The following is a 22,219-nucleotide window of genomic DNA, read 5'->3' on the forward strand; positions in this document are numbered from 1 at the left end:
TAAATATATTAAACATAATTAACTAGGTATTGTTTGCGCCAACAAGAGGCCCAACTTATGACGACAAAGGTAAATCAAAGTTTGCCCCAATTAGTAACGACGTCGTTTAATTAACGCGACGTATAAACACGCCAGAGGTTTTTCTCGAACATTGCATCGTTCTTCGCCTTCCCGAAGCGATTTTTCATCTCCTCCGTTGGGTTCTCTCCAAACGTTGCCGTAGATAGAAATAGCGTTCAAAGTTATCGGAGAGATCCAGCGTTAGGGCACTAAATTAGGGCACGAAAAGATGCCCTTGTTTATGCCAGACGATGAGCTTGCGCGGCTATCAAACGACGCCGCGTCGGTGGTCGCAGAGAGAGCCGACGAGTACATCAGGAAGCTGTACGCCGAGTTGGACAGTGTGCGTGCCAAGGCCGATGCTGCTTCCATCACGGCGGAGCAGACGTGCTCGCTTCTCGAGCAGAAGTACCTCTCGCTCTCTCAGGATTTCGCGTCGCTTGAATCTCAGAACGCGAGGCTTCAGTCTGATCTCGATGATCGATTATCTGAGCTCGCGCAGTCTCAGGCGCAGAAGCACCAGCTTCATTTGCAATCTGTACGTTCTTGTGCTTTTGTTTTTGAGTTTGTGATTTGGGATTTGATTGGGATGCTTGTTTGATTGCAGATTGGGAAGGATGGAGAGTTGGAGAGGATAACGACGGAGATGTCAGAGCTGCATAAGTCCAAGAGGCAACTGATGGAGTTGCTGGAGCAGAAAGATTCTGAGATTAGCGAGAAGAATTCGAATATCAAGAGCTATTTGGAGAAGATTGTGAGTGAGGCTGCTTCCATAACTTTGTTGCTAATAAAGGAGGGATTAATTTGTTATTATGTTTATCAGGTTAAGCTGACTGACGCTAGTTCGGAAAAGGAGTCTAGGTTTGCTGAAGCAAGCGCTGAATTGGCACGTTCGCAAGCTATGTGCTTTCGTTTGTCTCAGGAGAAAGAGCTCATGGAAAGGCATACTAAGTGGCTTGATGAGGAGTTAACATCTAAAGTTGATAGTTATGCTGAACTCCGTAGGAGGCATTCTGATCTTGAGGCTGAAATGTCAGCGAAGCTTTTGGACGTAAGACTAATTTCAGTTGCTTATTCTAAATGCTTCTGTTCTTTTCTTTTCTGAAATACAGTTTTTAGTTACTTGAGTGTCATGTCTTACTTTTTCAGGTTGAGAAAAACTATAATGAATGCTCTAGTTCGTTGAATTGGCATAAGGAAAGATTGAGAGAGCTCGAAACGAAGATTACTTCATTACAAGAGGTGTATGCATGTCACAAAGCACTTGTCCTCTTTGTAGCACTTCTCTTCATTGTATCTTATATTTACTTGTTTTTCTTCATTTTAAAAGGAACTCAGCTCGTGCAAAGATGCAGCAACGACGACTGAAGAGCAATACAGTGCTGAACTTCTCACTGTGAGTTTTCAAAGACTATGCAGATTTTCTTCATTTCACATTTCAGAGAAAAGATCTCCCTAGTTGTTGTTTAGTTCAATCTAATCCATTACTTGGGTGCTGGCATAGGCAAACAAGCTTGTTGAGCTGTACAAGGAAAGTTCGGAGGAATGGTCTAGAAAGGCTGGGGAACTTGAGGGTGTCATTAAGGCCTTAGAGGTAAGCTTGCTGTCAAAATTCAGAGGAAACTGATCGTATCTTGTCATCTTGTATCTGTATGTTCGCCTGTTGAGTTCACATTATGACTAATCAGGCACGCTTGAGCCAAGTCGAGAGTGGGTATAAAGATAGACTTGAGAAAGAAATGTCTACGAACCAGAAGTTGGAGAAGGTAAGAAGTTCCCTGACTTCTACAGTTGTACTGCGTTATCGTTATTTATAACATCAGGTGCTTAGCTCTGGTGACTCGTTAGGTGGCATCCTTTACTACTTATATTGAGGGGGTTGCATGTGTGAAAAATTGCTGTTAGGGTATAGCGGCACTCAACCTTATAATCAGATATGATACCTTGAGTATACTTTGATTGTTTCCTAAAATAAATTAGTTCGTCCTGTCTTTATGAGGAGCATAAGTACCTATAATCTTTATGATTTTAGTAGGTTTTCTTGCAAAATTCTTTCGTCAGTTTTTGATTACTGGGAAGTGGTTTCGGTGAATGGTATACCTTTTGGATCTACCAGTTCTTTTTTTGGTGCAATTTTTTATTTATTTGCGAAACAGATGGTTACTTTTTGTGGTCTTCAACTTCAGGAGAACGAAGACATTAAACAAAAACTTGAGAAGTGTGAAGCAGAAATTGAGAAAACTCGAAAAACAGATGAGCTAACGCTTATACCATTCAGCAGTTTCACAAGGTATGACTCTTCTGCGAACAAGAAATTGTTCATTTTTGTCAGAACTTTGTATAGCCACGCAAAAACATGGTATATTTGCTTTTTATGGGTACTCTTGCCACTCTGGTTTGCTATACTTGCTTATCAAATTGAGTTAAAAACAAGTAGAAGTAGGGATTAGTGATGTTGGTTGCTTTAAAAAATTCCAATACAGATTTATAGTTTCCACCTGTTATCCTTTCCTACCAACATGTCTGTCCTTTGACCAAAATATAAGGGCCACAAGTTTTATTAGTTTCTAGCGAGTAATAGTTAAACTTTAGAGACTTTTATTGGGTTTACAATGAAGCGAATTAAGAGTGTTTAAGCCATGAATTAGATCATAGTGGTTGTGAAATATGGTTTTTAATCGCCCTAGTGGCTAGTGCTCATGGAACAATAAAATCCTTACAATGTATCTTTTGAAAATCCTTTGCTCCAGAGGGGTTGACATTTCTGGGACCAGCAACACGATAGTGGAAAGCCATGAAATAATTTCCAAGGTTCCTGCTGGTGTGTCAGGAACAGCACTGGCAGCTTCACTCCTACGTGACGGATGGAGTGTGAGTTTCAGTCTTACTATATTAGTTCATCAGTTCATCAGCTTCTCAACTTTATTGTTGGTGTATATATATATTTTTTTTTTTGTAGCTGACCAAAATTTATGAGAAGTATCAAGAGGCTGTTGATGCTATGAGGCATGAACAATTAGGTCGAAAGGAAGCGGAGTTGATACTACAACGGGTATGAACTAATTGACCTTTGAGTTTAGATGCTGATCTTATCTAGTTTTGTCTTTTTTTTTGTCTGTGTTTCGTTTCTACTTTTTCAACTTTAGTTCACTTTTCTTTTCCTGTAAACTTATGCAAGACTCTTGGGTTTGTTGGGTAAAAACCTGATGGAAACATTTTAGGTTTCCTTCTCGTTATAGCAGCGTGTCTGGATTTGATCTGTTTGCTAAAATGCTGGCCTTGAATCCTGCTTTTTAGGTTTTATCCGAACTAGAAGAGAAAGCTGGGTTCATCCAAGAGGAAAGAGGTATGATTCAATTCTGTGCTCCCAAAGATTTCTATCATTTGTGCAGTTTTTTTTGTCTTATTTGAGATATCATGCTTAAACCTATATTTGGGGCAATCTGTTTTCTGTTTCCAGGTGAGCATGAGCGTTTGGTTGAAGCTTACTCTCTAGTCAGTCGAAAACTACAGGATTCTGTCTCTGAACAATCAAATATGGAGAAAGTCATCGTGGAGCTAAAGGTACTTGGTATTATCATACTAGCTGTCTAAGATGCATATTTGTGCCGTTCTTATACATTTATTTTATTGATAGGCTGACTTGAGGAGGCGGGAACGTGAAAATATTCTGTATCAGAAAGATATATCTGACCTACAGAAGCAGGTAATTTGACAATCTATTCTCCTTTGGTCACCAGGTTATGATATTATCTGCAGGTTTGTGGTCTTAAGTTTCTTGAACTTCTATGATTTGCAATAAATAGGTCAAATTTTAGCTCACAGATATATGACTAGCTGGTTGCCTAATCAACTGCTGCTTCGTTGTATACATGAGTTAGGTAACTATACTACTGAAGGAGTGTCGTGATGTCCAACTTCGCTGTGGAGCTGCCGGGGATGAGGAAGAAGATGATACTCAGCTTTCTGATGTTGAGATGGATATGGAATCTGAAGCTGATAAAATAATTTCAGAGCATCTTGTAAGTTTATTCCTTTTCTTGAAGTCATGTTTTGTGTTAGATCTTACATGCGAAATAATTTGTGGATGACTAATGCTTGCCATCTTGTTTGGATGAATCTCAGTTGAAGTTTAAAGATATAAATGGATTAGTTGAGCAGAATGTTAAGCTCAGGAATCTTGTTCGTAGTCTCTCAGAGCAGATTGAAAGTAGGGAAATGGAGTTGAAGGTATGACGGTTTTTTTTTTCCAGTTTTTGCTTCGGTAGAACTAAGGTTTTAAATGAACATTTGGAATATCAGGAGAAGTATGAGATAGACCTGAAGAAAAAGACTGATGAAGCTTCTTCCAAAGTAGCCATCGTGCTAGAAAGAGCCGAAGAACAGGGTAAAATGATTGAATCACTGCACGCATCTGTAAGTCCTTCCACCCTTCAGCTCTCTTCTCCATTGCAACACTTGCTTAGATGATCTTGGATTTCAGCTCAGTGATTTATCTTGTACATTGTTCTTTTCAGGTTGCAATGTATAAACGACTATATGAAGAGGAACAGAAACTTCATTCATCTAATTCTCGTTCTTCAGATCCGCCTCCAGGTTCGAGCTCTCTATGGTGACTATCATTGGCTAAGTTTAATTAAATGATTTTAGTTTTATCTTACCATTCCAAATGGTTGAGTAGGGATGCAAGTAATATTGATGTAGCTGGTACAGATCTCAAATTCAAACAAAAAAGTTTGCTCGTTATGCTTTACCTAGTTTCATGTGTCCCAACTATCACTGGCGAAAATCAATGATGTATTTTTAAAACAAATTTCAATTGAACTCTGGCGTTTGAGCATAATTAGCTTTCTTGAAAAGTAAAGAAGCTTCACAGGCTGTTGCTTGCTTTTCTCATAAATTAGAATACATAATTCAGTAGTATTAGCTTTACAATGGCGTGACTGAGATGTATTTTGTTAGATGTAGTGCCAGGAAGGAAGAACTTCTTACATCTGCTTGAGGATTCGCAGGTGTGATAGATTTCTAAATCTTTCTAACTCTTCTTTCTTCTTTCTTCTTTCTTCTTTCTTCTTTCTTCTATCTCTCTTTTGTGCATCAATGTAGTTGTTTGAGACTCATTTGTTGTCTTGATTGCTTGCTCCAGGAAGCTACTAAGAGAGCCCAAGAAAAAACATTTGAACGCATTCGAAGTCTGGAAGAAGATTTAGCGAAGGCTAGGAGTGATATAATTGCGATAAGGTCTGAACGGGATAAGTTGGCCATGGAGGCAAATTTTGCTAGGGAAAAACTAGAAGGCATCATGAAAGAATCTGAACGCAAGGTGATCTTTCATCTCTGTTACAAATCCATGTCATCAACTTCTTGTGTGAATTGTGCTTTCTTCAAAGTTTTCCTCATCTTCGATGTCTTTATATCAGAGGGAAGAAATGAACAGTGTTTTGGCAAGAAACATAGAGTTCTCGCAGCTGATCATCGACCACCAACGGAAGTTACGTGAGAGTTCTGAGTCTCTGCATGCAGCGGAAGGGATTTCTAGAAAATTATCTATGGAGGTAGTACATGAATCACACTTTATGATTTCTGTGCTTTCATTCTAACAGTCATCTGTGTTATAGGTATCGGTTCTTAAACAAGAAAAAGAGGTGTTATCAAATGCTGAAAAAAGAGCCTCTGATGAAGTTTCTGCTTTATCTCAGAGAGTTTATCGCCTTCAGGTTTGAAAAATGAGAGTAGTGAAAATTCTGTCTTAAGTTGTGCTACTCTTTTTCTTTTGTCTAACCTGGTTTTCTGCAGGCTACCTTGGATACTATACAGAGTACAGAGGAAGTTCGTGAGGTAACAAAACAACCCTTGATGTTAGTTTACTAATTCTTTGCGGGAGATAATACTGATTATAATTTGACTTCCTTACCAAATATCTCAGGAAGCAAGAGCCGCCGAGAGAAGGAAACAAGAGGAGCATATCAAGCAACTTGAGGTCTAATATCATATTTAATAATCCGACTGCTGGCGTATTCCTTAGCTTTCTTATATAGATTTTTGGATTGTGTTTCCTCAGAAAGAATGGGCTGAAGCTAAAAAAGAATTGCAAGAAGAAAGGAGCAATGCGCGGAATAGCACTTCGGACCGCAATCAAACTTTGAACAATGCTGTTAGGCAGGTCGAAGAAATGGGGAAAGAATTGGCTAATGCCTTGAAGGCTGTCTCGGCAGCAGAGTCCAGGGCTTCTGTGGCTGAGGTAATGTTTTTTTTTGTCAACTAAGGTAATGTTTAAAGTCTGTTTTACGTTAATAATAATAACTCGTCTCATGAACACATGGACCAATTCCATACTGCGTCGAGGTGTTGCATACTCTAGCTTTTCTAGATCGACCCTTACTGGTTGCCTTTTTCTGTTGGCTACTTTTGTCAAGTGAGTCTTTGCATGTGATTTGGTTTGTACGAACGGGTTTTACTAGTTCTAGATATCTCTAGTGTCCACAACTACATTGTCAGATCATTTTTAGCTGACTGTTGTCGTTGATTATTTCTTTATATGTGTAAAATTAGGCTAGACTTTCTGATTTGGAGAAGAAGATAAGATCTTCAGATCCTAAGGTAATGTTTGGATTTAATGATAATTGAATTGTGGGGTTTACTTCAAACGGCAGATTCCTGGATGGAATTTGCAATTGCTAATTTGTACGTGTGATGAATTTCGTTTTCAAACTTTTAGGTTCGTGATATGGACAGTGGTGGAGTCGTCTCTCTTTCTGATAATGAGGTCAGTGAAGTTCTTCAGCAATAAGTTTTTTTAATGATGATTAAATTCCGTAATTACAATATTGTTCAGATTTCTTGGTTGCAATGCAACTTTTAGTATTTTAAAGTACAAACAATGCTGCTTTTAAAATAAGGGGAAATTTCTTGGAGCCATAGATGTGTCTCAGGCAGGAGTTTGGATCTGCATTACCCAGCTAGTTGAATTATGTCATGCAGATTTGAGACTTTCGCTTAAGAAATTGTGTTGAGTTTACCTTTTACTTGTTGCTATATAGCAATCGAATGTTTGGTGGTTGTAAGGTTGTCAAACTCCTTTTGATGTGGTTGTTATTTACTCTAGATATCCATAGACCTGCACACTGCTAAGGAAGAAATGGAAAAGTTGAGGGGAGAAGTAGAATCTAGCAAAAGCCACATGCTTCAGGTAATTGTTGAATTGTTGAATTGGCTTAGATTGTTTTTATTGTCATCACCACTAGGAACTGACCTTCTGGACCATCTTGTAGTACAAGAGTATAGCTCAGGTGAATGAAACAGCTTTAAAGCAGATGGAATCTGCCCACGAGAACTTCAGAATTGAGGTATTGTTATTGTCCGGAAACAATGATCTCGTCTGGCTATTCAGCTATTTCCTTTCTGATAGAACTAGATCTGTTATAGGTTTTAATTTTAAACCTGATGAGTATTTTATAGGCTGAAAAGACACAGAAATTGTTGGAAGCAGAGCTTGTTTCTCTTAGGGAAAGGGTTTCAGAACTTGAAAACGACTGTATACAGAAATCGGAGCAAATAGCCAGTGCTGCTGCAGGAAAAGAAGATGCTCTTGTATCAGCATCAGCTGAAATTGCAAGCCTGAGAGAAGAAAGCTTAGTTAAAAGGTAAATGTTCTATTTTGGGTCAAATGTATCTTTCGACCCACACGCATACACTTGTTCGCTTTTAAATTTACATCTTAAACTTAATTGCAGTTCCCAAATCGAAGCAATTAATATCCAGATGTCCATTTTGAAAAATGACCTGGAGAAGGAACATGAGAAATGGCGTCTTGCTCAGAGAAATTATGAAAGACAGGTTTGTGAAGGCTCTCTATTTTAATGTAACATATTCACGTTGCTGGCTATAACGTTGGTTTTTATCGGATAAGAGACTGTAATAATTCAGTACTCATCCTCTTGCCCTACTTCATGAAGCAGTGGTCTTATGAAACTCTATATTATTGCACCTCTGTCTTATGACACTTTAGATATTTCATGAAATACTTGTTTGGTATCTGCCATAGTTTGTCCTGTTCTTTATTCCGCAGACATTTTAACGACCTATCTTTTTGCTTCTCTAATTTTTGAAACGCAGGTTATTCTGCAGTCTGAAACTATTCAAGAGCTTACGAAAACATCACAGGCTTTGGCTTCCCTTCAAGAGGAGGCATCTGAACTTCGTAAATTGGCTGATGCAAGGGGAACGGAAATTGTAACATCTACTCATTTAAAACTTCACTATGCTATTTTTAAATTGCACACTTATTGCTGTTCAGATTCGTTAACTGGTGAAAAACATAAACTTAAGTGCTGGTTCCTGACACTATTCAATTTTCTGTATATTTTTTTCAGTCCGAGCTTACCTCCAAGTGGAGTGAAGAGAAATTTATGTTAGAGCAGCAAAAGAATCTAGCGGAGAAGAACTATCATGATCTCAACGAACAGGTGGCCACTGCTCTCTGATCTATACCTTTTGGCAACCTTACTTTTTTCCATCCATATGGCATTAGCAATACGAATATGGCACCTCTCGTCGATTATCTATTTGACGTTAGTTAGTGTATTCCATTCCTATCATATATGATGAGGATTGTGTAGAGATTTAATTCATTATCGTGTTATGAATATTCCACTCATCTTAATTGCTTTCTGCATCAGAACAAAATACTGCATAGCCGACTTGAGGCTATGCATCTTCACTCGGCTGAGAAAGATAGCCGTTCTGGAAAAATATCATCTGAAAGCACTGGCTCAGATCAACTTGGAGATTCTGGTTTGCAAAGTGTAGTTAATTATTTGCGCAGAACGAAGGAAATAGTAAGAGAAGTTCCTTGTTGGATTGTTTTCTTTTCTTTCTGCCTCGTGTGCGTATTGTGTGGTTTTCTAAGTTTTGAGCATCTTTTTAACAGGCTGAAACAGAGATATCACTTATGAGACAGGAAAAATTACGGTTGCAATCGCAAGTAAGTGGCTGTCCTGATTTTTGCTATCGCATCTCTTTTCAAGCAACACCCTGTTCCAATACACGCACACATCCTATATTATTTCAAAGTTATGGTTGCATTATGAATTTTTTTACAACATGTTATTGTCTAGCTTGAGAGTGCCGTGAAGATGGCAGAGTCTGCCCGGGGTTCACTTAATGCTGAGCGTTCCAGTACAAGAGCCTCATTATTGACTGAGGATGAAATCAAATCTCTTCAGCTTCAGGTAAAATTGCCTGATTCAATAACTTGTATCAAATTAACTAATGATCTTGCTACTTCAGTTCCATAATTCATTACTTTCTGCTCTCTTGCCAAATTAAATACTTTCTGCTTGGAGTTTGTCTTTTGGATCCCCTAGCCAAGGTTGGACTGAAACGATTTAATTTTGCTGACTTCAAAGTTCTTCTTGCAGGTCAATGAGATGAACTTGCTCCGTGAAAGCAACATGCAACTCAGGGAGGAAAACAAACACAATTTTGAGGAGTGCCAGGTTCGTAGTGGAACTTTCAGGAAAACTTCTTCTGCTTTATATCGTTGTGTAAAACTCCTTTACAGCTCCTGATCCTGTTAACTGTCTTAGAGAGAGCTGATGAAACTTGTTTGAAACTTCAGAGACTGCGTGAAGTATCTCAAAAGGCTAGGACAGATTTCGAAAACTCAGAAAATCTATTGAAGCAAAAGCAAACCGAGTTAGACTTGTGTATGAAAGAGACGGAAAAGCTAAGGAAGGAGATAGATCTTCAAAAAAGGAGGGTTGATGAGGTAAGACATTTTAAACTTCTATCGCTATATATTTATTTGCGCATACTTACAATAGTTTTTCATTTTGTGAAGTTGCGAGAGACGTATAAAAACATTGATGTTGCTGACTACAATCGCCTCAAAGATGAAATGCGGCAATTCGAGGTATGCCTGTAAAGAAAAAAGTGACATTATTGAAATATTATTTTTTCTTAGGTGCGCACGTGTGGATATCCCTATAAGTGGACTAGATTTGTTACTTTGCAATAAGTTTCAATCTCAATTATGAAATAATACTGCTGAAGGTGGTTAGTAAGGACTCTATATCAATGACACTGTCTAGGAGGCTTCTGTCTCTTTTTTTTTTTTTTTTTACCTTTGACGCTTATTTACACTATGGCATTTCGATTATCAAACGCCTATATAATTCTAGTGGATGATAAGTGTCGTTTTAACTGTGTTTATATGACTTTTAGGATAAACTGAAAGGGAAAGATGCTCATATTGAGGAAATCAAGAAGCTTGTGTTAGAGAAGGAGAATAAGATATCTCTACTAGAGAAGGATCTAACAAACTGCAAAAATGAACTGAGGGAGAGGGAGAAGGATCGAACAAAATGCAAAACAGAACTGGGTGAGAGGGAGAAGAGGTTAGACGCTGCTCAGCAAGCACAGGTAGAAATGATAACGATCTCTCTTGAGGGAAATTTAGCTGTTACATGTAGAATGAGAACTACCCCATGTGGATCGGTTAACTCTTATCTCTGTTTTTTTTTGTCAGGTGACTATGCAGTCAGAGATTGAGAATCTAAAAGCAGAGATTACTAAGCTGAAAGGAGATTCCGAAAGGTTGAGAAAATCTTTTACTAACATTAAGAGAAAGCTCGATAAAGAAAAGGACGACTTGAACAGAGAAAACCAGTCGCTATCTAAACAATTAGAGGAAGCCAAAGAGGGTAACTATTATTGTTACTAGTACCATTTTCATAATTTGTGTGGCAAGTTTGTATTGGTATTTGCTCATGTTTTCTATTGCTGCCAAAAGCTGGAAAGAGAACAACATCTGATGCTACGGCGGAGCAGGCCGTTAAGGAGAGAGATGAAAAAGAACAAAAGATTCAGGTATTATTAGATTAATCTATTTAATTTGTGTCTCCCTGATTGCTGCTTCATGTGTTTATGTGTGTTTTTAAACGCATGAACATTTTCTGCAGATATTGGATAAGTTTGTTCATTCACTGAAAGACGACCTGAAGAAGAAAGATGACGAATTAACTAAAGAGAAAACAGAACGCAAGTCTGTTGAGAAAGTATTTGGAGACTCCTTGGCCAAAATTAAACAGGTTCGGTTTTCTCAAGCCTCACTTGCGTGTCTCTTGTCACTCATGCCGTGTGTGTCTCCTCATCCAATACCTTATAGCTCGTGTTCCCTATCTGTTTCTCAGGAGAAAACAAAAGTGGATGAAGAGCTTGTTAAGCTCGAGAGGTATCAGACGGCATTGGCTCAACTCTCTGAAGAATTGGACAAGTTGAAGCAAGCTGATGGAAATCTGCCTGAGGTAACAAACTTCATCTCTTGGATGTATAATAAATATATGATTAGTATCCCTTTTTCTTCGTATATTTGTAAATAATATATTCATATTATGCATCCATACATAATTCTAAACTTTTCAATTTTTTTTGTCAAAAGGGTACTTCAGCTGTCCAGGCTCTCTCTGGAAGCGTATTGAATGACCAAGCCGCTGCGTACGTATCAGCTGTAGACTATTTTGAACGCATGGTTCGTACTATTGTCCAGAATTCTCAAGGTAGCACAAAATCTACTGGTACGGTGACTGAAGCTTCCCCTGCTACAGTTGAGCCTTCAGCCATTGTCAAAGCCTCTCCTTCAAAAGCTCCGGTGGCAACTACCCAGCAGCCACCCAAAGAGAAGAGATTGGTTTCGCTGAAACCAAGCGCTGAGCTCCGCAGACCAATAAGGAGGATTAAACGTCCTCAGTTTAGTAAACCAGAGGAACCTCCTCAAGCTGATGTTGAGATGCCAGAGGCTGAGGGAGCTGGTGATGAAGGAAAACAGCCTTCCTCCAGTGTTACAGAGAGCCAAGTAACCACGATGCCACCACCTGTCCAGACACATGTCCGTAAACGCCACGCCGATCCGTTGGCTTCTGAGCCACAACAAGGGACTCAAGGGGAAACCAGTTCAGAAATTGCACCACCTGCGCCGAAGAAGCCAAAAGGATCCGAGTCACAACCTGATACTACCGAAGGTGAAACCCTCCCTAAAGAGCCGGACGTGGATGAATCCATGGATCCGACTTCTGCCGCTGAGGATGACAATGAAGAAGAAACAGAAGCCGAGACTGCAGAGGAGAAAACAGAGGAAACTACGGAAGCACAACAAGAAAGTGAAGCTGAAGTGCAGGAGAAAGCTGATGAGCCAGTAGAAGAGAATCCAACTGAGACAGAAACCATTCCTACCGAAGAAGAGTTTAAGGATCAGACCGAACAAGAGAATCAAGATCTTCTGACAGACGTGGAATTTGATAAAGAAGAAGGAGAGCTCGATCTAGACACTCTGGAAGATCTCGAAGAGGCCAAGGATGTAATTACACCCACGCAGTCACCAATTAGGATAGAGACAACAACGGAGGAAGCTGAAACAACCATTGAACCACCAGTAGAAGATGCTAAGAACGATGAAGGAGCTGCTGAAGAAGCCTCTGATAAACCCAACAATGGTCACAATCAACAAGTAGAAGAAACCGATCTCAAGCCAGAGACCACAATAGCTACAACTGTCGCAGCATCCACTTCCTCTACTCCAGCTTCTGCAAGTCCAAGCGAAACTCAAGAAACTGAAGAAACGAAGAGAGCAGCGTCGCCAAGTAGAACTATTAATATAGCTGATAAAGCAAAAGAGCAAGCAGCTCTAAGACAAGCCGGAGTAGCTACTCTAGGTGGAACCCGAACTCCTTCACCAGGCAACCGAGCTGCTTCATCATCCCTCCTCAGAGGTCGTGGCCGAGTTGTAAACACTCGAGGAGGAAATCGACTGAATACTCGTGGTGGCCGAACCCCACGTGGAGGTGGTGGTGGACGTGGACAACCCCCGAGCCAGCCGTGAGATCTTTTTTGGGTATGTTTCAGCATTTTCCCACCTCTTAAGCGCCATACAGGATTAGCCAGGCAGGCACGTTGAAGAGAAACTTTACGGTCGTAGAGAACCATTTCATGTCTAAACCTTGTCTATTGATTGTCCTCCGATTTTCAGATTTCACTATAAAACCAGATTCTATTGATTGATTACAAATTGCAAAACATATAGTAAACAAACAACACCCAGGAAGGAAAAAAAAAACTTTTATTACAACATACAACAAAATAATTGAGCAACACTTGTTATAAAATAAAACCAATCCGGAGCAATCGGACTGTTTATGTTGATCCTTAAAAAAAAACAAAAAGCACTATAGCTTCTTCTAGTTACTTCAGAGAATCAAGAGTCCCTGTTATGTCTGTGTTTTCCTCTTTGACTGTATCTGATATCTCCATTGTTTGCATGTCAGCAACCAAGTCTTCTTCTTGCTTCTGTAATTAAAAAAAAACATAAGAAGAGACAAAGAGAAGCCATATTTTTAGTTAGAATAACATACATAGAAGGAGGAGAAGAAGATGATTGCAAGATATAAGGAGGAGAAACTCAGGACCTTTGATACAGGATTGAACCTTAGCTTCTTCTGTACCATAACCCTTTCTCTGTTTTCATAAAAATCGAAATCATCTAATATAGATGTCTTTGCTGCGTAGTTTTTGAAGATGTTCAACACTTCATTCCCTTGTGGCAACCTCACCTACATATGAAGGAAACAGTATGGGATGAGTTCTGATCCACTTTCTTGAGCCATTAAAGGACTGTTTTTACCTCTTGTGTGTCTCTGCTATTTGTTACAGGCTTGTTCTCATTGTTCTCTAGTATCACATGCCTTAGTTGTGGATTTGGAACATCTTTAATTATGTGCCACTTGACAGGAAAATAGCCAGTCCACTTATCTTGCTGCCAAAACTCCATGCTCTTCTCATAATCCACTCTCCCAGTCATCTCAGCTACACCACAAAACTGGCCACTTGCATTCACCTAAAGTCCAATAAACCCCATCAGAAACCAACCAAGAGATGCCAGCAAAAATGAATTACTGATAAGACTGCATTACCGAGAAGAAGAGGAAGACCGGGCACGTTCCACCTTTCTCTGCAACCTTCTTTTGAGATTCTTGATACGCACTGTCCAACTTCTTGTTCCCATTGAGAGTACTAGACCAAACATTGTACTTGATGCTCTTGTGAATGTCGTCTTCACTGTAAGATTTTATCACAAAGAACATTGCTTCTTCATACTTGGTCTGGAAGCTAGGGAGGTTATATTGATCCCTTTTGATCACATAACCTACACCGTTGCTTCTTCCCTTCCCTTCACCATCCAACAAACAAGACTCGCATTCTCCATCTTCTTGCACATTTTCACTCACGCTACTACCATTTTCTTTGTTTCTCGCTTTCAACTTCTCAGTTTCATCCCGGTTTGAGGCTCCATACTTCTTCTTCAACGGTCCACCTCTTTCTTGATTATGCGGAGGGAGTGGAGCATAGCTGCTCTGCAATTCATATGACATGAACCAAACAGCATAGAAAATATTTAGTCAAGATCTTCTCAATATATGTGAAAGAGAGAAGAAGAATAATAATTACTTTTTGCGGTGTTCTAGGCCGACCTCCCATGCCATGACCAGTGAAAGAAGTCTTGCTCTTTGAGTAATAATTGCTATAGTTATGACTTGACGAAGAAGATATGTTCTGTTTCATAGATTGGTTGTTTGAAGCAACACCATAGACATAATTTTCTCCAACAGGGTCCCATAGATAGGTAGGAGATGAAAGATCTCCATAACCATATTGGTTCTGGTAATACCCTTGAGCTGCATACATAGGTGAGTGGAGTGCCTGACTCGATACACCAGCCGGGCTTATAGGCATGTAAGTGGGACTAACATCATAAGATTGAAACCCTGGCATCATGTAGATCAAAGATCCATTTTCCCCTTGCATAACCTTTAAATCAAGATCAAGAAAATTGATCAATTAAATAATCTTGAATTATTGAGTAATTAGTTTTTTTTTATTCCACAAGGACTATTTGATTTACCGGGTACTGAACATCTGTGCCATAACCATAGTATCCATTATCCTTAGCTTCTCCAAGTGAACCATCAAGACCTGGATAGTAGAATCCATAGTAGCCACCATAAGGACAAGGCAGGCCTTGGTATGTCTCAAGAGTTTCATAATATGGCTCTGACTGGTTCTTCTAAAAACCCCCACAAACCAAAACACAAGAATACAAAACATATATTGTTAAAAATATTTTTAAAAAAAACAATTTTACAGAGATTATACAAAAGAAGATAAAAACGTTTTACCATGGACGTGGTGGAGGCAGCGACCTTAGCAAGAGGATCAACTTTAAGGTTCTTCACCATATCTTCAGTGGCTGAAAGATATAAACAAACGTTCTCTAAGAGATCAGATTCAGAAACCTTATAAGCATATATTAGACACAAAGATTAGTAATCCTTAATTTCTTATCGGTGTTAGAAGACAGGTTTGAAACGTTGTCTGAATATTTAGTCGTACCGACAAAACATTTTTTTTCTTTTGGAAGATAAGACTATTTAGTTTCAAAACAAAGCACTAAACCCATATTACACGCATAAAGACTAATCAGAACAACATGGACTACACAACGTGTGTTTGCGTGGGAAAGAAAGACAGTACGTTCTCGAGGATGTTTGGGGACATGAGAAGTCATCGACAAAGAAGTTGGTATAAGAAACTAGATGATGAGATTCAAGAAAACTGGTCAAAGAAAAAAGAAGGTAAAATAAAAAAAACTTTTCAAAAAAAATACAAAACACAAAATGAATAAGGAACCAAGACAGGATTATCTGTATTATTAACTAATAAAAGAAAATCATGAAGAAGACATCATCAAAAGATTGTCAACTTTACCTGAAAACAAAGTACAGATACGGAACAGAGCAAAAACAGAGAGATGATGAGATATAGAGAGCCGAGAAGAACGGTAATGGCTGGTGAAGAAGAAATAATGAACAGAGTTTTTTTTGGTGCTATTTGTCCCCTTCTTTAATTATTTTAGTTGGAAAATATACAAAATAAGATTTTTTTTATAAAAAGATAGAGGTTGAGGAGATGTACAGATGGAGGGTCAACAATAGTCCACGTCATGGATTCGTGAGATGATGAATGGTAACCGTTGGATTAGGCTACATCTTTTCTTGCCAACTTTTCCATCTGGAATCTATTCTTATACAACTCTCTTCAAAGTGCTAAAGGTTATATAAAAAAAAAGGAATCTTAATTTGGCATTAGTCAGCTAAAACAATTAATTATTATTTTTTTCATAGGAATATATATTATGTCGAAAAATATGAAAGCTAGGACCAGTTCTCTTGGTTGGGCAAATAATAAAAAAACATAGAATATGGTTTCAAACAAAAAGAATATAATATTAGATAGTTGAAAACAATCTATTCTTCAGTCCTAGCAATACCACAAATAAGAAAACCCCATAAAATGCTTTCCTTTTCCATTAAAATGACATATTTATATTGATGAATTTTAGTATTGTTTTAGTAATTTTTTCTAAACCATGTATATAATTTAAATTTTTTATGTACACAAATATGTTTTTGGATGACAAGCCATGAACACAAATATGTCTTTAGCATACGGTCCAGGTGTTGTTGTTTGGATTTTTCCTTCAAAAATGTTATTTAAGAGCGTAGATTGAGATCTCTTGCCCTTGATGTGGTTCCATTATTGCAAATCTGAGATTTCTTTTTAAATTTGTATCATTAGGTGTCAACTGGCCCATTCGTATATATATAGTTGTATTCATTCAACGTTTTATACTTTTCCCATCAAATACCAGATCCAATTCATAATTATGATTTAAAAAGGTGGCTAACACATCTATTATAAGTTCAACTATCTTACAATTGCAAGAATGTACACTTAAATACGTTTTAACTTCTCTATATAAGATTGCGACGAATAATTAAACTCCTGCTTCCCCTTACATACCTTTTTAGCAACAAAATAAAATGTGTTTCTCAATCTCTCCATTAGTATTATACCCCAAGTAGATATTGCTTCGGGGTCAAGTATATTTGTCAACATCGCACAAGAAGAAAATCATATGAAACTATTTAATATACAATAAATCCAAATTTTTATGGAGCAGAAGAGAATTACAAGGTTCCACGTTTTGCCTTTGTCATGGGCTAAACGTGTCTGCTTCACATCTATATGTTTTTTCTTTTGAAACTATTATGATTAGTTTTCTTTGCGTCTTTGAATTATTTGTATGTATTGATTTTATATTGTTATATGTGATTACGTACGTATAACAAGTTAATAAGATTGCATCAAAGAAAGAGCCCATTTTGTAGTCTACAAGTATTAAACCACTGAATAAATATCTAGATAATGAACTAATCTTAGTTGACTTCATCAATTTATATTTATATTAAGCTTTGTTGTTATTCTTTTAGTAAGTTATGAACTCAAGAGTAAGTAATCATTCGGCTTTTTGAAATGGTCTCAAATTACTTTCGATCATTAGAGGGCTATAATGGGCCTTTTCGGTGTTATCTTAATAGGTCCGTTTAGCTCTCAAATTGTCAGCTTCCAATAACTAATGAGGTGTTAATGGGAGTAAGATTTATATAGAGTTTGTTGATTTTAAAAGTTGAGAGATTTGTTAAATTTAGAAAGAGTTGTAGAGAGTTTTGTATATTGTGAAATTCTATGAAAATACATTGATATAATGATTCTAAGAATCTAAGGTATATAAGTAGTATTTTCAAAATCTTGTGTTATGAGTTAAATGGTGAAGAATACAACTTCCAATAACACCAACTTTAATAGATTTAAAGAATTATTAAAATCTAGACTTTTTGAATAACAAAAGATTATGTATAGAATTACTAAATCATGAAACCAATAACACTAGATTTTAAAGAGAATGTGAGAATGTGTAAACCAATAACACTAGGTTTTATAAATTCTAACAATCATCGTAAATCTAACACTGGAGTAGTTTCGAAATGTTCTTAAACAGTTGGATACTACAGAATCATCATAATACGTTTGTTCATGAGAATTGCAGGGTCCTTTTGGCTCTTACTTAAAGACACGTGACCAACAAGATAGGTCTAAACTTCTGAAAAAACTGACGTGTAACATCACCTTGGCCAGGTGTTGAATTTCAAGAACATGGGGGTGAGGGTATATATGTATATAACTTTAGTTTTGGTGGAGACAAAAAAAAAGATAGAGAGCGTTAAAAATGTCTGGAGCGCAAGGAGCAGAGCCGATGGGATCAAAGACGGCGACGACGTACGAGTCGGTGGAAGGAGGACAGAACAAGACAAAGCTTGATATAAGGTCAAAGGAAGACGAAGGTGGAATTCAAGTTGATAAGCACCAAGAGAAGGTCACCGATGCTGCTGGTCTAGGCGGACCTGTCTTTGGCGCTGGTAAAGACGACAAGAAGCAGGATCTTGGTGTTACCGGCACTGGCTAGGTCTGTGGTTTTGTAATGTAGAATATGAATGCGTATACGTGGGGGATCTCTTCTTGTCATGTAATCAATCAATAAAGTAATATCTCACTCTTGGTATCAAAAATAACATTAAACTTGTACATTAACCTTAGATGTCGTCTAGAGAATGGACATGAAAGTTGATAGTTTCAAAAAGCAAATCCATTGAAGACAGTAGAAACATAAATAACGACCACGGTGGGACTCGAACCCACAATCTCCCGCTCCGGAGGCGAGCGCCTTATCCATTAGGCCACGCGGTCATCTTGCTAAGCTACTTTATCGTTCAATATCTATATAAAGGAATTGTCTCCATAATCTGTATTGTACCATTTTCTTACTTTATACCTTTCTTAATTTATAACTTCGTAACATCAATGTCTCAACATTTACAACCTGCTACTACTGGTTTGCTAGTCCAATGGTTGATTGACGATTCATTAATCTTTCTAGACAATAAGTTTGGATTTCGGATTATAGGACAGCTTCAATGATGCAATGGATTATAGACAGCTTTTTATAGGACAGATCAAGTGTTAAGCTATGCAATTAGACGTAACAAGATAGATAGTTTTATCAGTTGTAGATTCATTTATGTAGTTTTTTTTGCATAATCGTAACATCATATAAAAAAAATTACAATCTGAACTTGTGAGACAACTCTGGCACATGACACTAACAACCTCTTGCTGAACACCCATGCCTCAGTTTCTCATCTATTACCCATCTACTAATAAAAACCTTGTTCATAATTGTTTCATGAATCATGACCATTAACAATTTTCTGTTCGTTGATTTTATTCCAAAGACCATAAACCTTTGTCCCCCTCAAAGAAAAAAATATATTCCAAGATATATAGACAGAGTCCTCTTATACTCAAGGCAGATATCAAACCAAGCTTATATTCATCCTCAAGTTAAAAAAACATCATCTGTGTTTGTGGCTTGTAATCTTGTTGCTAGCCTTTCCCTTGAGGACTGTTCATGAAGAAGAATCCTCCCCTTCCATGGGCAAGTCTGGTTGTGTTGCCCATTCAGTCCACGAGCCATCGTAGACTGGCACATCAGTTTTTCCCACTCGGTGAAGCCCCTAACAAGAGAAAGCAACCACGTCAGATTCAGACTCTTCTACACAATTTACAGTCTCAAACAAAAGTGATGGATGAAGATAGCTAATTACCATTGCCAGGATGCAAGCTGTTACACCAGTGCCACACGAGGCCAGAATAGGCTTGTCCAATGAGATCTCTGCAACAAAAAGCCTTGAGATGTTAAGATTGCTTTATAGAAGATTGTGAAACTCATTCTTCCAAGTGGAGATAGTATACCTTCTTGTTCAAACCGTTTCTTCAGGTCTTCTGCTGGTAACAATGTTTGAGAAGCAGAATCAAACAACTGCAGAAAGAATAAGTTTACCACACATTAACTCCGAGGATAAGATGCAGCAGAGGAAGTGAAAGAAGGAAACAAGTTCTCAAGAATTTACAGGTTACCTGAGGATAAGGGACACACTTGCTTCCAGGGATATGACCACTTCTTATTCCCTTACGGGGTTCTGGAGCCGTACCATCAAACCTACCAGTAGAGTGATTATCGATTTAGCTAAAGCATTTTAGCAGAAACAAGTGATAGGTTTGCAAATCATAGTACCTGGCTTTGGAACGTGCGTCTACGTGTTGATATGTTTGATCCTCCATATTGTTCTTCACCTGTGAATTGACCAAAAACCAAGTATACAGATATACTCAATTAAAGCAGAAGTGGACTCTTAATCTGATCCATAAACAGGATATAGACACCAGTTAAAGAACTTGAAGCTGGGTCATCTTTAGGACTCTCTTAATGAAGATAACATCAACACAAAGACAAAACCGTTCAGAAAATGCCAACCTGATCAAGTGTCCACACTAGATGTGGCTGGAACTTGGTCTGAAAGGTTATTGGACTCACCTGAGGAAAAAAAGAGAAGAGTCTATCTTCACTACTACAATCTCATTAATAATGCACAGCAAGAAAACATAGAAAATCATTCGCTGGCTACTTACGGAATGTCCTTGATAGATTTTCTCTATAGCCTCACTTGCAGCACTGGCTTTCAAAATAGCATCACCTGATGCACTAGATTCAACATCGTAACCTGAAGCACGCCATCTCGGTAGACCTCCATCGAGCACCCACACTTTGTCATGTCCAAAAACTCGGAACATCCTGTTTACAGTAAGTGAAAGGAGCACCCATCAATTGTAAAAATATCTGACAAACCAAAGGAATTTAAAAGACAAACTGGATCCAAAACTCACCACCATACACGAGCTGCACTAAATACACCCTTTGCATCATAAACAACCACTCCATCTTTGTTCTCAATTCCAAGAGCAGAGCAACCAGCAGCAAAAGCTTCCTCAGACGGCAACATATGTGGCAACTGCATCAAGAAATAGATATTATCATACAATAATTTAGATGGTGTCCTTTAAATCACACACAGAAACTCACAAGCAACACGTCATAAGTATAATAAGAATATATCCCACAAAATGGAAATGATGTTAACAGCAAAGAGTCGAGATTCTTTTCAAATGTTGAGTTGAGAACAGGGATCTTCAGTAAAAGGAGAAGATAGTGACTCTTACACTTGTTGATCGATCTGATATTCCATCCAAATCAAAGAAGAGAGCACCAGGAATATGAGCAACCTGTAGGCCAGAGAACAAAGTCCATTAGTATCAAGTAGTGTACTACTATCTCTATAAAAAAGATTCGTTTCTTTACTATTGTTCACACAGGCAATCATGGAATCAATAATCTATTTACTCTAAAGCTCACCTGATATTCTTGGATGGGATTCCTCTGCTCATCTGGCATGTACCATGACGCATCCAAAACCTGAGCACAGAACACCAAAACAGGTAAGTTTTTAAGTATAAGCAGACAAAGCTTGGAAGAAAACAAAAGGGAGTCACCTTCAAATCAGGCTCTCTAAGGTTAGAATGAAGCCAATCAACAGAAACAACAGGCTCATTAGTTGCTACAGATGATGAAGTCGAGTAGCCTGCTCTTGCCCCAATTCCAGCAGAAGCCATAGCTCGAGCTGATCTATAAGCTGTAGAGTAAGAGCCTAACTGAGAGAAGAACCCTCTCCTCTGCAATTATCATCATCACAACACACACAAAAGAAAAAGAGTCAAACTTTATAAACAGAGAGAATCTCATTCCCTAGTTTCCGTTACAAAGCATCAGATCTCATCAACAACAAAGTCTAAACCTTTATGAAAGCTCCAAACCCCCCCCACTAGACCCACTGTGATCTCCTAAACCGATGATCGAGAATGAGGATTGGATTAGGACTTACAGTAAGAAAGGAGGCGAGATGAAGGGGGTTTTGAGGGAGAAGAGAAGGAGTGATCAAGCGGTGGGTTGCAGCTAGAAAAGTTCTGGAGAAAAGAGTCGAAGCCATGATGTCACCGTTACAATACAACTAAAGCAAAAAAGATGGGTTTGATTTGAAAAAGACTCCAACTTTATTGATCCACTCCAGGTAAAGAAGAGAACCCAACAAGTTTTACTAACTCTAGCTGCCGCCACGAACCGGTCTGGAACAGAGGACACGACTTGGGTAGTTTTGTAATTATTGAGTCAGTAGTGTAAATAGTATTTTGGCCCGAAAGTGAAAATATACATAAATATTGGACCATTTTGTAAATTAAACAAAACGGTGTCGTTTTA

At 38.2% G+C, this 22,219-nt stretch overlaps 4 protein-coding genes and 1 non-coding gene across 7 annotated transcripts; 2 read left to right on the top strand and 3 right to left on the bottom strand.

The window, feature by feature from the left end:
• Positions 1-149: 149 nt before the first annotated feature.
• LOC106353413 (nuclear-pore anchor-like) lies at positions 150-13,116 on the top strand. Its single transcript, XM_048735728.1, has 44 exons — positions 150-598; positions 668-814; positions 884-1,111; positions 1,210-1,302; positions 1,391-1,456; positions 1,565-1,654; positions 1,749-1,826; positions 2,247-2,350; positions 2,811-2,931; positions 3,020-3,112; positions 3,358-3,406; positions 3,521-3,624; positions 3,698-3,766; positions 3,942-4,082; positions 4,186-4,290; positions 4,363-4,476; positions 4,578-4,656; positions 5,023-5,072; positions 5,207-5,383; positions 5,481-5,615; positions 5,679-5,777; positions 5,857-5,898; positions 5,987-6,040; positions 6,122-6,301; positions 6,613-6,660; positions 6,779-6,826; positions 7,166-7,249; positions 7,332-7,406; positions 7,519-7,703; positions 7,794-7,896; positions 8,176-8,292; positions 8,433-8,525; positions 8,739-8,897; positions 8,990-9,043; positions 9,177-9,290; positions 9,480-9,557; positions 9,680-9,829; positions 9,902-9,973; positions 10,285-10,482; positions 10,589-10,763; positions 10,853-10,929; positions 11,022-11,150; positions 11,253-11,366; positions 11,501-13,116. Exons 1-44 carry the CDS (start codon positions 290-292, stop codon positions 12,935-12,937), a joined length of 6,237 nt encoding a protein of 2,078 aa, XP_048591685.1. The 5' UTR covers positions 150-289; the 3' UTR covers positions 12,938-13,116.
• Positions 13,086-16,037, bottom strand: LOC106353409 (YTH domain-containing protein ECT2). 2 transcript variants are annotated; one of them, XM_022688973.2, is made up of 8 exons: positions 15,877-16,037; positions 15,288-15,358; positions 15,014-15,175; positions 14,560-14,919; positions 14,025-14,465; positions 13,736-13,948; positions 13,521-13,664; positions 13,086-13,401 (listed from the first exon to the last, which is right to left on the bottom strand). In XM_022688973.2, the coding sequence occupies exons 2-8, from the start codon at positions 15,345-15,347 to the stop codon at positions 13,297-13,299; spliced, it is 1,485 nt and encodes a 494-aa protein (XP_022544694.2). In that variant the 5' UTR covers positions 15,348-15,358; positions 15,877-16,037; the 3' UTR covers positions 13,086-13,296. The 2 variants fall into 2 exon arrangements, with proteins under 2 accessions (XP_022544694.2, XP_013648618.2); XM_013793164.3 differs by lacking the exon at positions 15,877-16,037 and adding an exon at positions 15,643-15,788.
• A 2,162-nt stretch (positions 16,038-18,199) lies between these two features.
• On the top strand, positions 18,200-18,578 carry BNAA07G20410D. Its single transcript, XM_013796622.3, has one exon. It carries the CDS (start codon positions 18,239-18,241, stop codon positions 18,473-18,475), a length of 237 nt encoding a protein of 78 aa, XP_013652076.1. The 5' UTR covers positions 18,200-18,238; the 3' UTR covers positions 18,476-18,578.
• A 105-nt stretch (positions 18,579-18,683) lies between these two features.
• On the bottom strand, positions 18,684-18,756 carry TRNAR-CCG. The gene has a single exon. It is a non-coding gene; the product is annotated as a tRNA-Arg (tRNA).
• A 468-nt stretch (positions 18,757-19,224) lies between these two features.
• LOC106353414 (thiosulfate/3-mercaptopyruvate sulfurtransferase 1, mitochondrial) lies at positions 19,225-22,095 on the bottom strand. Of its 2 annotated transcripts, XM_048735730.1 has the most exons (12): positions 21,846-22,095; positions 21,457-21,636; positions 21,320-21,379; positions 21,127-21,189; positions 20,794-20,918; positions 20,539-20,701; positions 20,384-20,443; positions 20,144-20,202; positions 19,987-20,068; positions 19,822-19,888; positions 19,674-19,741; positions 19,225-19,583 (listed from the first exon to the last, which is right to left on the bottom strand). In XM_048735730.1, the coding sequence occupies exons 1-12, from the start codon at positions 21,948-21,950 to the stop codon at positions 19,476-19,478; spliced, it is 1,140 nt and encodes a 379-aa protein (XP_048591687.1). In that variant the 5' UTR covers positions 21,951-22,095; the 3' UTR covers positions 19,225-19,475. The 2 variants fall into 2 exon arrangements, with proteins under 2 accessions (XP_048591687.1, XP_048591688.1); XM_048735731.1 differs by lacking the exons at positions 21,457-21,636; positions 21,846-22,095 and having other exon boundaries at positions 20,790-20,918; positions 21,320-21,372.
• Between the last annotated feature and the right edge of the window lie 124 nt (positions 22,096-22,219).

The sequence above is a fragment of the Brassica napus genome, chromosome A7 (genome assembly GCF_020379485.1).
Source record: "Brassica napus cultivar Da-Ae chromosome A7, Da-Ae, whole genome shotgun sequence".
Lineage (NCBI taxonomy): Eukaryota > Viridiplantae > Streptophyta > Magnoliopsida > Brassicales > Brassicaceae > Brassica > Brassica napus.

What these genes read in the sequence shown, in the direction of transcription:
- LOC106353413 (XM_048735728.1), top strand. Translation starts at nt 290, where the DNA reads ATGCCCTTGTTTATGCCAGACGATGAGCTTGCGCGGCTATCAAACGAC. An exon ending in CCATTCAGCAGTTTCACAAG is followed by an intron (nt 2,351 to 2,810) that starts GTATGACTCTTC and finishes CCTTTGCTCCAG; the next exon opens with AGGGGTTGACATTTCTGGGA. An exon ending in TGCGCAGAACGAAGGAAATA is followed by an intron (nt 8,898 to 8,989) that starts GTAAGAGAAGTT and finishes TCTTTTTAACAG; the next exon opens with GCTGAAACAGAGATATCACT.
- LOC106353409 (XM_013793164.3), bottom strand. Translation starts at nt 15,676, where the DNA reads ATGACTTCTCATGTCCCCAAACATCCTCGAGAAC. An exon ending in GGCCTAGAACACCGCAAAAA is followed by an intron (nt 14,466 to 14,559) that starts GTAATTATTATT and finishes TATGAATTGCAG; the next exon opens with AGCAGCTATGCTCCACTCCC. An exon ending in ATAGCAGAGACACACAAGAG is followed by an intron (nt 13,665 to 13,735) that starts GTAAAAACAGTC and finishes CTTCATATGTAG; the next exon opens with GTGAGGTTGCCACAAGGGAA.
- BNAA07G20410D (XM_013796622.3), top strand. Translation starts at nt 18,239, where the DNA reads ATGTCTGGAGCGCAAGGAGCAGAGCCGATGGGATCAAAGACGGCGACG.
- LOC106353414 (XM_048735730.1), bottom strand. Translation starts at nt 21,950, where the DNA reads ATGGCTTCGACTCTTTTCTCCAGAACTTTTCTAGCTGCAACCCACCGC. An exon ending in GACGCACGTTCCAAAGCCAG is followed by an intron (nt 20,069 to 20,143) that starts GTACTATGATTT and finishes CTCTACTGGTAG; the next exon opens with GTTTGATGGTACGGCTCCAG. An exon ending in GAAACGGTTTGAACAAGAAG is followed by an intron (nt 19,742 to 19,821) that starts GTATACTATCTC and finishes TTTTTGTTGCAG; the next exon opens with AGATCTCATTGGACAAGCCT.